Source organism: Boleophthalmus pectinirostris, unplaced genomic scaffold, assembly GCF_026225935.1.
Source record: "Boleophthalmus pectinirostris isolate CB_2022bp ecotype Guang Dong unplaced genomic scaffold, ASM2622593v1 HiC_scaffold_17, whole genome shotgun sequence".
NCBI classification, from domain to species: Eukaryota; Metazoa; Chordata; class Actinopteri; order Gobiiformes; family Gobiidae; genus Boleophthalmus; species Boleophthalmus pectinirostris.
The window spans coordinates 14,712,499-14,728,120 of NW_026571115.1; the positions used below are offsets into that span (position 1 = coordinate 14,712,499).

At 38.3% G+C, this 15,622-nt stretch overlaps 1 protein-coding gene across 1 annotated transcript; it reads left to right on the top strand.

The window, feature by feature from the left end:
* Positions 1 to 129: 129 nt before the first annotated feature.
* On the top strand, positions 130 to 2,307 carry mrm2 (mitochondrial rRNA methyltransferase 2). The gene is made up of 2 exons (XM_020934372.2): positions 130 to 556; positions 1,026 to 2,307. Exons 1-2 carry the CDS (start codon positions 262 to 264, stop codon positions 1,463 to 1,465), a joined length of 735 nt encoding a protein of 244 aa, XP_020790031.2. The 5' UTR covers positions 130 to 261; the 3' UTR covers positions 1,466 to 2,307.
* Positions 2,308 to 15,622: the final 13,315 nt, after the last annotated feature.

Here is a 15,622-nt window from a genome sequence, read left to right on the forward strand (position 1 = left end):
TAGCCTACGTGTTTCACAAGTCGAGCCGACATAGAACAGATTAGGTATTCAAACTTGTTGAAAAACTAGTTGTTAACTAAATTGCCTAATTTATTAGGTAAAGTAATCTAACTAAGAGGAACTACTTATGCTCTGTTTTAAGGGGAGCGCGTTGAGTGTTACACAGCTTGGTCATCCAATGAGGAGCACGCTTTATGCGCAGGCGCAGAGACCAGCGGTGTGTTTCGGTTTCACGCGTGGATCTCGATCACGTTTTCCACAATGTCAACACTGAGGGGCATGTTTCTGTACAGTGCGCTCCACACCTCAGCACGTGTCCTGAAGAAGGTAAAGACGAGGACCGCGGCGGAGCACCGCTGGCTCCAGCGGCAGCTCAAAGATCCTTATGTTAAAGCTTCGCACAACCAAAACTATCGGTGCAGAAGCGCCTTCAAACTCCTGGAGATAGATGACAAGTTCAGGCTCCTACAGCCCGGACATGCAGTGGTGGACTGTGGAGCTGCGCCCGGAGCCTGGAGTCAGGTGGCGGTGCAGAGGGTCAACTCCGCCGGGGCAGGTGAGGAGAGGATGGAGAAGTCACAAATGTGTTTTAGGAACATTATTATGCATTTAATATTCCTGTGGGTCTATTTTTTCCCCCAATACCCTAATTTTATTGAAACGGGCACAAGAAATTGTTACGATCCTTTCTGTTGATATTGTAAGAAACTACATTAAGAGAGCTGGCCATAAAGCACACTTTATGGTGGTACAGCGCAGTCTGCTTGCCTTGTAGACTCTTGGCAGCAGTCCCCACAATGTAATGGATAATGCACAGACACTGGCCAAGGCCAAAAATGGACTTTATGAAACTAAGCCAAGAATGTTGCATATATTTTCAATCAGATCCACTTAACCTGCAATATATTAAAAGGACATTTATGCATTAGGTAAAGCCTGATGCGTATTAAATCATAAAAAATAAACTTGCTGGTCTCACCGTGCACTATATGATGAAATAATGAATGCTTCCTCCTCTGTTTTAGATCCTACTGCTCCCCGTGGGACTGTGGTGGGGGTGGATTTGTTGAACATATCAGCTCTAGATGGTGCTCACTTCCTGTCCCATCATGACGTCACAGACCCCTCCACACACGCCAAACTGCAGCAGCTGTTACCCACTGGCCACGCTCATGTCCTCCTGAGTGACATGGCCCCAAATGCGAGTGGATTCAGGGAGCTGGACTGTGAGAAACTCATCTCTATGTGTCTGACATTGATAGACTTGGCAGAAAAGGTTTTACTGCCTGGAGGCTCTCTGCTGTGTAAATACTGGGATGGCCCCCTCACTCACTCACTTCAAGAAAAACTGTCCTGCGTCTTTGGGAGTGTGAGGACTGTGAAACCAAATGCAAGCCGAAAAGATTCATCTGAGAGATATTTCCTTGCTAGAATGTACAGAAAGCCAATCAAGAAAGTTTTGTAATGTATTTCTATGGAAAATGATTTGTGCTTTTTATTAATACTGCACTGTGCAACTTTTCTGGTATAGGGTTCATTACCTGCTTGTCTCTATGGAAATCACATTACTGGCCTGGAATGTTACGCAGTGTGACATCAAACTTATATCTCTAAGGAGACAAGTAGATCATGGCACCAGGACAAGCTACAGGTTAGTGGCTCTGTGGTGAAGAATGGATAAATATTTCTTAGTAATAAAAACACCTACCGCAAACCTGCCACTGCTGCCTTAAAAAAAAAAAAAAAAGTTGAATATTTTAAGTCACTGAAAATTGTCTCCAACAAGAATAAAAAAGCTTTAAAATGTATGATAACATGAAAGGTCCTTGCTATTCTCAATGAGTATTGTTGCCTTGTCAGTTTGTACCAATGTTTTGTTCTGTTTTTGCAATCTTTGACACTTATCCACTTTTCAGGGAGAATAATATTGAATGTAATATTTTGTATGTACTGATATTGTACATAAAACATCTGCAATTTTATGAATACAAGATATATGTTTACTGTGGAACAATCCTGGCAAAGCAATAACATTTCCATGAAGACAAGCAGTTGGCAGACACTCCAGCAGAGAAGTTGCGTAGTGAACTTTTAGGAGCAAGGTAATTTATAAAGTTAACCAAGAGGTGGCAGTGTTGAGGCATGGTTTAAGCCCAGTGCATTTGCCAGTCTGATTATATTGCACATACTGTATAAACCGGCCTGAATCAGTAACATCTAATATGTAAACTATATCATAATTTACTGTTGTTGTCTTCAAGGTGGTACGACTCAAAAGTGCAAAGCTTTCTGAAGTTATTGCTATTACCATGTGTTGCCTCAGTATTTTTTTACACAGTCACTTTGCCGTTCGTTTTGTTATAGAAAGTCATTAAGGAGTACTGTTTGCTAACAATATGCACCACCGACCATGTAGAAACGCAATCATTTCCTCATTGAGAACTTATGAAGAGAAACTTGATACATAAGTCTAACACAGACACACACTGCATGACTAATGGGAACTGGGAAGAGACTAAGGCCGGGCAGAGAGTGTATCGGCACTTTGGTCTCTCCCTTTCTCTTTTTTTCTCTCTTTGTCCTTCTCTACCTCCCTCTTTCTGTCTCTCTCTCTCTCTCTCTCTGTCTCTCTCCCTCCCTCTTTCTGTCTCTCCCTCCCTCTCTCTGCCCCCCCTCCCCGTCTCTGTCTCTCTCACTCCATCTGCCTGTCTCTCTCTCTCTGATTCTTCTTTGTGTGCATGTCTCTCTCTCACTCTTTCTCTCTGTCCCTCTCCATCTCTTTCTCACTCTTTCTCTCTGTCTCCCCTTCTCTCCCTCCCCCTCCCTGTCTCTCTCACTGTCTCTCTCTCTGATTCTCCTTTGTGTGCATATCTCTCTCTCTCCCTCTTTCTCTTTCTTTGTCTCCCTCTTCCCCCTCTCTTCATTCCCCTCTGTCACTCTTTCTCTGTCTCTCTCTCCCTCCCTCTGTCTCTGTTTCTCTGTCTCTCATTCCCTCTCCCTCTCTCTCTCTGTCTGTCTCTCTCTCCCTCCCTCTGTCTCTGTTTCTCTCTGTCTGTCTCTCATTCCCTCTCCCTGTCTTTCTCTCTCTTTGTCTCTTTCTCTCTGATTCTCTCTGTGTCTCTCTCCTTCCCTCTCTTTCTGTCTCTATTCCTCTCTCTCTCACCCTTTCTCTCTGGCTCTCTCTTTCTCTGTGTGTCCTCCTCCCTCCTTCTGTGTTTCTCTCCATCTGTCTCTGTCTCTCCCTCCCTCTGTGTTCACCCTCTATCTCTGTCTCTCCTTCTCCCTCACTCCCTCTCTCTGTCTTGCTCTCTTTCTCTCTCTGTTTTTTTTTTTTCTCTGCCCCTCCCCATCTCTGTCTTTCTTTCTCTTTCTCTCTCTCTGTCTCTGGCACCCTCTCCATCTCTGTCTCTCCCCCTCTTCCTCTCCCACCCCCTGTCTTTTCCTCTCTCTCTCTCTTCCCATTACTTAGACCATTAACAACAGCCAATGCACAAACTATTTCCAAGACTCTACTCTTAATTGGTGTCTTGCTAATATTCGGTCAGGCAAGTCTGGTAAGGGAGATGTCAATAAAGCAGAATATTGTGGAAAAGTTAGTTTATTTCACCAGTATAAATTTAAGAATTGGTACATTTTATCATTTCTGCACTGAAAAAGCAGCCATAACAGTTTATAAACCAACTCTGCTCAATGAAAGAGGCATATTTTGATTGCACTAATTCAAATATTTTTAAAGTCTCACTATGTAACATTGTGGTGGTGAAGTCAAGTACTTCCAAGGAAAGTTAAAATCACACTTGGAACATTCTCTGTGGAGATAGAAGTTTTAAGCCATACTGTGTAATAGAATAGCCAATGACCACATTTCCACAGAAGCAAACAGAAGCAGTGGAATAATAAAAAAATGACACAAAAACAAAGGCAAATAGTTACATACTGAGGCTTTAAAGAGAACATTTATAACAGTGGATCTTCAGGAGCTTTCCATCATCATTAGCTTACTTGTTATGTTTTGTGTTTGTTGATTCATGCATAATTAACTAATCTTGCTTTTTCCTGCATTTGAGGCTTGAATGCTCAGAAAAAATCAGTTTTCACTTACCCCCTATCTCCGCCCAAGGCCCTGTACATAATTGTGATGAAGAAAATACTACAGAAATACAATTCTAATATCACATTACATATTAACGGATTGAAAATGCCACTCTGTATATATTATGTGTTTAACTTTTAAATTAAGCTGAACTGGAATAAATTAACCTTTCCCATTACATCCTGATATGTTCACCTTGTATTAATGGCATTGCATATTACTGTACGTCATAGAACCTGCACTGCATTTCAATAGACTTTTTATAATTGTTTCATAATTAAATCGCCTTGAGGTTTTATCATCGTTTTCGCCAATAATGTCCGTTATGCAATACATGAATGAGGAAACAGTCATTGACAGTCCTAATAAACTGCTGCAATTATCAATTAGATTATTGATAAATTAATTTTTCAGAACAGATTAATTCCAGAATAGTAATTAGACATTTTGTGATTTGCATATCTGTATATGAATCATAATACCTATAGACCCTTTAAAATCCCTTGTCATCAGAATGCTCAAAATGGGAAGCAGGTTTAATATATTTTCAATTAGTAACTGATTAACAGATCTAAATGCTAATGATTTTACGACATTATATAAAATCAAGTAATTATGAATTTCTAAGGTACAAATATTTGTTAATTTGCTTCTTTGTAGATGAAGCGATAAAATGAAGTGGGCTCAGCTTTTCTGTGAAGATTTGTCCAGTATTTGTTTTTTCAGTATTTTATTTTTCTAGTATTTTATATTTATTCCTTAAAAACGCTGGCCCCTAGTGGCGAGGAATATGAATTTATATTTTCTAATTCTTTCTAATGTAATTTATTTGCCCAATAAAGACATATGATTGATGGACTTGGGTAATAGCTTGTTATACGATATATGATGTATATTGTGTTATATGTTGTGTTGTGTGGACAGCTCCTGTGACTCACTTTTGGATTGGCCAACCAATCAGTGAGCAGAGGGTATATATATGAAAGTGGCACACAGAGAGAACCATGACCTGATGAAGATCCACTTATTGAAACATCATTTATTAAAGGCAGTTTGGGAGTAAGTGTGCAGGCTTTGTTCCACTTTCTATTAATCCCAGTTTTCCCACTGAAATCACATTATGCTACACTTCACTTTTACCTCCAGTTGCCTTCTTTTGTTTACACATTTTTAATAAAGGACCTATAATGTTTTTCTAGGGGTATATGGGAACCCACACAAACACATTTCTAAGCATCCGCTTACCATTTTGAGTGATGATTGATGTCTGTACTCTGAAACATGACCAGTGGTACGAAATGAGGAGGGACCCTTGGACTATTGTTTGGGGTGAATGGGTGCAGCCAGGCTTGTTGATGGAGCAGATACGAGTGTAAAATACGTGAACACATGAGTAATTTTACCCCTCATCACTTGTTGATTATTTTCTGTTTCAGTTTGTTAAATGGATTCAAATTACTGTGGGATTTATGGACATTTTTGTCTGGGTTGAGCGATATCCTGGCGCAGGTTTCTCGATGAATCATTCACAGGTTAATTCATTTCTGCGTGGCCAGCTGCAGGTTCAGATGTAAATATTTGTAAATCAGGGAAAAGGCTCCACATTTAAAACTGCAGGTACGGAGCCCAAACGCAGTAATTGCCTCCAATCCATTCTCTCTCTCACAGCCAGACCTGCTGCTTTCCAACAGACTAATCTCAACTCATGCACAAAAGATACACCTAATCATTGGACTTCATTTGATTGTGATAAAATTCAAATTCACTTTTCTGTTTTATCATCTCCTCCTCAATCCAGTTATAATGATGGCAAATGGAAGCTGAACTTGGACTTGCTCAGTTGTAGAATAACGTAATACATTTTAATATTTGGCAACAGAGACATTTTTATGTGTGTGTGTTTTTCTATGGTCCTGCCTCACATGTTTCAGATGAAGAAACCGCCCACAAATCTAAATGTAAATTTTTGCTTTGATTAGTGTGTGCTGTTGGTGTGTGCATGGGCAAATCATTTCATCTATGGCCTTTTTCGAAAACCCATTGGTGGTGATGATAGGGCTATAAGGAACCCAAACATTATACATTGGTTTATAAGGAAGTTTATAAGTTTCTACTTGGACAAGACACTTAACACACCTTGCCTATTGTATTTATATGGTATTGTATAAGCTCTGGCTTCAATAGTAGTTTACCATAAGTGTGCAGTGAACTAATAATGCATTGTGAAGTGTCCAAAAAGCACTACATACATCAAATACATGATATTAATGTTTAAAGGGCCCATATTACACTATTTTCTGTTGTTTCCTCATGAAAAACCTACCTGGAGTTGTGTTTTGTTTGCATATTTAGACTCAGTTCTTCTCTCAAACAGAAAACACTCATGTGGTAATAGAGAAAGAGCTCCACTGTGTTTTTAAACTCAGAATCATTTGGATAATTTCAAACCTGGAATTGCTTATCTCTGAACAAAAGGTAAAAGGTAGCTGTTAACTTGAAAACTACCACTACATGACATCACAAGGTGGAACAGAGCATTTGGAACTTTGGAGATGCAGACAGAATAATAATGAAGGCTTACTCAAACATGTGTGAATGCAACAAAACACAATTTGAAGTATGTTTTTGATGAGGTAACAACATTATAACATGGCTTAAAGCTTAGAAGAGTCAATGTTACATAATATATGACCTTTAAAATAGGTGGCATAGAAACCTTTTAAGAGTGGACATAATGACTACGACAAATTTAATATTACAACCCGCAGTATTATGATGAGTTCAAATTATAGTATCACTCCAACAAGCACATTCTGGACCAGGCTCCCACTTAATCCTACTCTATCTTAATAAAATAAACAAACATTGCTCTTTTATTAACGCCACAAACAGATGTCAATGGCAGGAAATTAAAGAATGCGTAATATCATTCTTCACCGCTGTACTATTCAATCCTGGGGCCGACCACAGATGCCAAAACGAATTGCTTTTCTTACAACATCCATCACTCCCAGAGACTAGCGCGATTGTTAGCAGACAGCCCCAAAGAGCCTTTCACTGACCAAGTAATGACTGCTATTATGATGATAATATTTTACCTGCTTGCCAGAAAAAAATCATCCCCAAATCCTCAATGCTGACAGTGAGACGGAAGCACCAACAGGTAGCTTTGTTTTTGTTTTCAGAGCTTTTGTGCTGCCAGTTTCTTTCCAAAACAGCTGAATTTCTCAGATGAAGGGAGTGCAAATTTAAGTTAATTACTACAGCACAAGCCTGTTCAAACATGATACTGGAGCCAGAGAGCACCTCTACAGCTCAAAAAAAAAAAAAAAAAAAAAAAAAAAATTTCATGAGACTAAGAAACATAAAACATTAATGCTAACTTTTCCTTTTATTGATGATTTTAAAGATGCATTGTGTATGTTGTCTGTAAGGTTCCAAAGTATGATATTACATTTATTGTACATCCATTAAATTACAAATGTTTTATACAGTGAGTGGTGATGTCTCTCCACAGATCTGACCTGTAACTTGTTAGTGGGGAGAGAAAAGTTTAAAGGTCCTATATTGCATAAAATTTAATCTTGTGATCTTTAATCCATGTTACTCCCTCAAAAACACACCTACTCATCCACACATGTTTGAATAAATTAGTCTGTCTACTTCTCCAAAATTCAAAATGCTCTCTTCCACCTTGTGATGTCATGAACTGGCAGTTTTCAAGTTAACAGCTTTAGTTTTGTAAAGCTGGACAATTCCTGGGCTGAAATCATCCAAATGATTCTAGTGAAGGTGTGTGGAGTTTAAAAACACAGTGGAGCACTTCCTGTATTACTGCATGACATCACAATGTGGAACAGAGTGTTTTCCATTTGAGAGAAGAACTCAGCAGGATATGTGTGTTAAACATGTGTGAATGAAACAAAACACAACTCCTGGTATGTCTTTGATGAGAAAACAACATTATTACTCAGAAAAAGCATTAATTCCTGTCTGTGGAACATTCCAGGCAAAGCAATAACATCTCCACTGAGAAAAACAGGTAGCATAACTTCCATCAGAAAAGTTACATCGTGCAGCTTTAATCTAGTTTTTATGTATTTAGTAAAATGCTGTACCATAGATACCATTAAACCACATTTCCCAGAATACACTTCTCTATTGGCACTGTCTTTCAAAAATGACATAACATGAAAATCTGCAGTCCAGTGGTAAAAATGTCAGACATATTTTTATAAACAGGGTCAAAGGGGCCGTGGGAGGAGAGGTTAAGAAACAAAGCACAACAAAAAGCAGGAGTGAGAGCACTTGGTCGGAGGGTCCCACTTTGCGTTGACATTTACAGCCAAGAACAACTGGAAATGAAAACAGCAAAGTATTAACCTTTTGCCTATACGCCTTTTACCGAATGATATTTTCTTGTGAGTGAGATGAATATGTGAGAGAATATGTGATTTTTTATTTTAAAGGGCCCATGTTACGCAAAATTGACTCTTGTGAGCTTTAAGATATCTTAGAATGATATTACCTCATCATACATACACGGAATTGGGTTTTGTTATTTATATTTATATTTTTAGCCTGTCTCCGTCTCCTAAGCTCAAAACTGTGGGTATATTTTTGATGAGGAAACACCATTATAACATAGATCAGAATATAACATAATATGGGCCTTTTAAGTTTACAATGGCCTGAAAAACTGTAAGCTTAAACATCCCTTATGGACATGCTTTTCCCCAATAGCACCATTTATTTCATTGCACTTTTAATATCTATTAGCCCCTCCCCACCCTGCCAGCATACGTTATATATGAGTCTTAAGCCCTTTAAAGCCTATGCATAATAATCTTTTATGAGCAGTCCTTTGAAGACCACAAGATGAATGGCCACTCTGCACTCGCTTTGAATACCATATTTACATTCACTGGAATAACTACTTTGAGTGTATTTTCTAACAAGGCCAAGTCTTTTTGCATATATTTTGCTCTCAGACCAACCCAAAGCTTAAAACACAGGCCATATAACAGTGAATGCCTGCACGTTATAAATCAGTTTGGCATTATATATGTGGTATGCGACATATACATCCAACCATAGAGTAATTACAACCTTGGGGCAGTTTGTAATATAACATTAAGACCTGACAGCTTTAGTTCTTTTTCAATGCATTATTAACCAGGCCCATATGAAGCACTGCCCATTATATTATTGGCTGTGCATTTCTATTGAGAAGGTTACTACTGTTTCAGTTGTATTTTATTATGACTTGGTGCAACAGACTGAAAAGAATATGCGTATGTCCAAAATATATACTATAATTCAGTTTACTGCTAGTTTCACTAATCTACAAACAACAATAATCAGGTTATCAAGCCAAGAGTAGGAAGGGCATATGACTTTAAATCTCTACTGGAAATGATTTATATTGCTGAGGTTCCTACTATTTCAATTGTATTTTATGATGACTTGATGCAATAGTAAGAGAAAACTATGCATATGTCCAAAATATAGACTATTATTCAGTTTACTACTAGTTTCACTAATCTACATAAAGGAGAATGGCCAGGTTATCAGGTTACCAAACCAAAAGTAGGAAGGGCATCTGACTTTAAATTTATGGTGGAAAAATGGAACTCAAAAAACAAACTGTTGGCTCCATGTGTATTATGTCACCTTTTCCATTTAAATGTTGTCTCTTGCTGTTTCTACTACTTATTTTGATTTTATTACCATTCATATTTTTGCTCATTGTTATTATAATACATTGTGACGTGTAAACTATTTTGTCCAAACAATTTCAATAAAGTTTGTCTAAGTCTAATAAATAGAAATTGTAACATAATAGGCTAAATAACAACATTTCATTGTTCGAATATAGAAGCAGCAGGCCCGTCAACAATATTTTTTGGGGGCCTGGGGCAAGAGGTTTCACATGGGCCCCCCTTTAATATGAATTAATATGAAGAGGGTCTGATTCTAGGACCTGCCCATCTAGCACCACAGTAGCAGTTGTTATCCTTCACATTTTTTTTTTTGCCCTCAAGGAAGGACTTTTTAAGAATAGAGTGAAAAATAGTAGTAGTATCAGAATAGTTTATATATTCTCATTTGCAAATCCATGGGTTAAACAATGACTGTTGCTATGGTAAATAACAAATCAAAACAAAATATTCTAGCTTTTGCCTGGTCAAAAGTTTTCAAAATGGCGTCCAAACCCTAATCCTAAAAGCCAAGTGAAAAACCTCCTAAAGACCAAGGATAGGTGAAAGGATAGATAAGGCAATATTGGTAATCTTTGAGTGAAGTGGACGGAGAAAAGCTGTTAAAATCTGGTCTCTAAGTTTTAATTGGCTTTTTGTTTGCCTTTCCATTTAATTAAGTTGTCACAGGACAGCTGGGGAGTGGGGATCTACTGGGGATGGAGAGGCTGATCTGCTCAGCGGTGGTGAGAAAAATGAAGGCTTGTACCACTGGGAGCGAGCTGAAGACAGATGGTGCCATGGCTAATTGTATGACATCTTACTCTGTTTAACTCCTTAATGCTGGACAAATAACTCAGTGTGTGCATCTTCAAACCCAAATATTTTATCTATTCATGCCATTTTCAATATAATATGCAGAAAAAAATATAGTTCAAAATAAACCTTCCATATTTTGGCTGAGTTCTTCTCTTAAACTGTTCCACTTTGTGATGTTATGTGGTATAGTACAAGAAGTGCTCTGCTGTATTTTTAAACTCCATACACCTTCACTAGAATCATTTGGATACTTTCAGCTCTGGAATTGCCTAAAAAAACCCAAAAGGTATACTTGTTAACTTGAAAACTACCGCTTCATGAGGCATTTTGAGCTTTGGAGATGTAGACAGATTAATAATAAATGGTTACTCAAACAGTTTTGCTTGTGATGAGGTACAGCATTATAACATGGCTTAAAGCTCTCAAAAGTCATTTTTGTGTAATATAGGATCTTTAAACCAATAGTGATTTTAAGCTTAATAGTAAATTAGCGTACATTCAAAAGCATTTAGACTCTATAGTGTGATAAACGTATTTAGTGGTGACCCAGCAGCCAACTGGGTTATTCCACAGCTCTTTTGTTTACATTTGTGTGTGTTTTTGCTAATATATCGCTTTGGCATCTGTCCAGTAATGTTAAGTTTTTGGTATTTGATATTGAGCTCTATAATAACCCTCACTTATATGACACTCGAAAATCTCATTATTGTGCTGTTCTTTAATCTTTTTACAGTATACCGACAGTTACTTTGGTCCATGGAGAAAAAAGCAGTAGTTCCTAATTTAAAGCTAATTGGGCTTATTCCCACTCATACTTTGTTACATCTTTGTGCGGTCCCAGTTGTAATTATACAAAATGTTGATCAAATGCAAGACTTTGATGTATAAGTTCACCCACTTAGCATCTCAGGTAATAACAAGAAAGCCCAGTGGATTACTTAGCAGCGCGGGTGGAGCCTGGGGAGAGTTTTGGAGTTCGCTTGCTCATTAATCTTTCTAAATGTGCTGTAGGCCGAACTTGACATGGGGTTATACAGTGGATGCCCCGTGGGTCTGTGTCAGCACTGTATATAGAATTTGTATACGGCAACAGGACTGATTTTGAGTTTGTTTTTGTTTGTGTCATCTAGTACATTACACACATGAGCTATCAAATGGACTTCCAACATGGGGCATTATGATTTACTCACTTATTTCCACTTCAGAAAAGTTCATTTCAGTCTTCTATTTAGAAATTTCTGACTTTGGGTTGGTTAAAGAGCCACATCAGCTGAAAAAGCTAAAAAATCAAACTTTTGATAAATCCGGCTAAAAGAAAAGCACAGACCTCTTTCCAGTCCACAAATACACAAAGCACTTACCTTTTCCACGGTTTTCACAAACAAAAAAGTTCGTACTGACAGAAAAAATAGGCTGAAGTATGTTTGCTGGAGCCGCCATGTTTGTTTTGGTTCATTTGGGCTCTTGACCTTTGGCTTCTGCACAAACCTCCATGCTGCGACGTGACTGGTCACCCACCCAATTAACCGTAGATCGCACTCCAAGATGGATTCTCATGAGTTTGTGAACTCACAAATATCACAAGAATCCATCTTGTATTGTAAGATTAGGTTAAAGGGGCATTATGTAACTTTACTGGAAGATCCATCACCTACAGTATGTGTCTATATGAAGATGTTTCTGTTTTGCCTGGAATGTTTAAAGGTATCTAACTTGCATCTATTCAATTACAGGTGTTTTAATTGCTCCAAAATACATGAAAAACATGCATTCTTACCTGTAACTTGGCCCGTAGGCTCAGGAGATTAATGCCATGCTTCAGATCACACAAAAAACACAATTACATCTCCACTGAGACAAACAGGTGGCAGACGATCTACCTGAAAGGTATCATGCTTAAATCAATTGTTTCGTCAAGCACTGCGAGGCGACGGATGTTGCGATTATGGGCTATATAAAAAATAACTTACATTAAAGTTGTTGGAAGGTGCCCAACTTCACCTGCAGGAGGCGTTGTCAGGCTATTAAAGCAGGAAAGGAAGAGAAAACACTTTTGGCAAGGCATCTGACATTCACTCATAGAGGAAGGAACAGCGGGTGGTTGATGATTGTAGAGGAAAAACATGTCCTCATTGTCATGCAAGAGGGAGGAATTATACTTGTTACCAGATTAGAGTTTTGCTTGTTCAAGCTGTGATTTTAAATATTCATAATTCTCAAGGATCTTGGAGGACTTTGTAAAGGTGTTTTACATTGCGGTTGTTTTCCGACAATAAGCTCAGAAACAAACAAAATACTGCATGCAAAGAAATGTAAACTCCAAACTTTTCTTTAGTTTTCCCCAGAATTCTTTCATCTCATACACAGAACAGCTAAATTATCTGAACGTGTCTCTGTGGAATTTGCCATGTGGGATTTTGATACAGTGGGGTACAGTATAAGTGTGACTGGCCTAAGGATTACAGTTTTTTCTTTTTTATATTTTTTATGCGCTCTGAAGAAGGCTTTGAAGAGTGAATATAACAAATAACATTACTAATCCTGTTTGGTACACAGCAGCTATTTCTTTTGGAATTCACTTTCATTTATTCAGTCCTGGGACAAACACAAGCCCATGAGCTCAATGTAGTGGATTGGGCATCACTGAGATCTGTGTCTATGTGTGTGTTGCTTCATGACACTGGTGCTGGTGAACAGAAAAACCAATATAACTTAGATTTATTTTGTTTTTTTCCACCCAAGCATAGCCAGATCTCAGGTAAAAGAATAGCTTTGTCTTCCCAACGTCCCACACGAGTACAATGCTAAGAGGCAATTTGAAAACAGCTGTTATCCACTTGGCATGAAATGTTGTTAAGTTTTAAAATGCCAATACTTCTCATAAGGCGTGCTTGTGATTCAAATGAAGGTGCTCATTAATCAAGCATAACAATATACAATAATAAAGCTACTGTACATAAGTTTATTTGATTATTGTTTTCCTCTCTTGACCTTTGTTCTGTCTCACCTGCGCTCTTAGTCTTCTTCTGTCAGCCCAAAGCTGGCACAATATCTGGCAAAAGCAATGAATAGCATCTAGTAATGATTCATGAGAATTAAAATAGGGGAGGGTCAGACAGTGTAATTATGGATAGTAGCTTTAAGTGCGTGACTAAACCAAAAACCGTATACCCGACCATCTGCCGGTTTTGCTGTGGTAAAATGTGCTCAAATTTTTTACCTATTTTCTTCAATGTTTTGACGAGAAATGATAATGTTATGTAAGGTGGTCAAAATGCTGCTCCTTGAAAATTTCTCAAGATCTTCAGATGGCCCTTGGTATTTTAAAAAATGAACTGAAGATTCTTTTGGGTGATTGAATGTGCCAGTAGGAGCGGAGAATATGAGGGAGGTGGTCTGGCTTTCGGTCAGGGACGAAGGGCGAAAGAGGGTGGAGAGGTTAGGGGTGTGTGTGTGTGTCTGTGCGTGTGTGTGCGTGTGTCTGTGTGTGTTTGTCTGTGGGAGGGGGAGGGAGATGGGGGTCTGATGAAACATTGAACAGCACCTGAGTCCCATTAAGTCTCTATATTTGTGGCTGTCCTTCTGTGCACTCGCACCTATCCCCACTGCCTTACCATATGGTCTGGGTTTATGACTTTTACCTTATGAAAATGGTCCTGGGATGACACTGTCTGAGTTCCATTTGATTTTTGCTCAGCTGTGGGGAAGAGCGTATTAGTCAGAAGTTGGAAAAGTTGTCATATTGTTGCTTGCAGGATATGAAGGTCGATCTCATCACATGGAGTGGTTAACTCGGAGAACCTCTCGAAATTCTGTAGAAAAAAATACACAGGTTTATACACACACAGTTCATTGTTTTGGTTATATAATTATATTTGGTCCAAGGAAGTTTAGTATACTAATATGATACTAATTCTTTTGGTTCACAGGCTTCTTTCTGGAACATTAAAGAGGTCTGGAAAATCATACCGATCTATGTTATAATGCTGTTTCCTCATCAAAAACATACCCTGTATTGTGCTTTGCTCACACAAATTTAACACAAAAATGCTGCATATTTAGTGTGAGTTCTCTCAAATGGGAATACAGGAAGTGCTCCACTGCTCCATACACCTTCACTAGAATCATTTGGATGATTTTAGCCCTGGAATTATCAGTCTTTATTAAACAAAAAGTAAACATAGCTGTTAACTTGAAAACTACTACTACATGACATCACAAAGTGGAACAGTGTATTTTGAGGTTTGGAGATGTAGACGTGATGTGTGAATGAAACAAACACATCTCCAGTCTCCAGGTATGTTTTTAAGGAGGTAACAGCATTATAACATATCTTAACACTCACAAGAATCAATTTTGTGTAATTTAGGACCTTAAGTTCCTCTTATACTAGTCATGAATTGTGGATTCACTCACATATTCGTCACACTCAAAGGCAAGTAAAGTGACCACCTCAAAAAGCAGAAAAAGTGGGACAAAGTGCTGCGGTTTGGTGGAACATGTAGGGACAACCTTGAGATAATTTTTTTTATTTTCCTTGCATAATTATTATTATTATTTTTTTAAATAGGAATTTTAAATCTGTTGTGAAAACTAGGATCCTCCAAATATGTGGGATTGGGGACAGATTAAATGACTTGCTCAAGGACACAGCAGTATGCATTAGCCAAAGCTGGCATAGACCACTCAACGATTACACTGATGACCCCATAGAAAATAAGCATGTCATACAGTGGCCTGGCAAATAGACTTGTTGTACTAGATAGTAAATATACTGTAACTTGGAGGAGGGTTCATCCCTTGTCTTGAATTTGCTTTGATTTCTTTGCCAGGAATGTTCCATAGTGTGGCATTTGAACTTATTTTTGCACAATAAAAACATCTTTAATTAAACAAACACAGAGATATGTTTAATGCCATACTTTGGAACATTCCAGATAATGCAATAACACCTCCATGGAGACTGGTACATACCACGCCCCACCAGGACAGGACCAGTTACATATAAGTA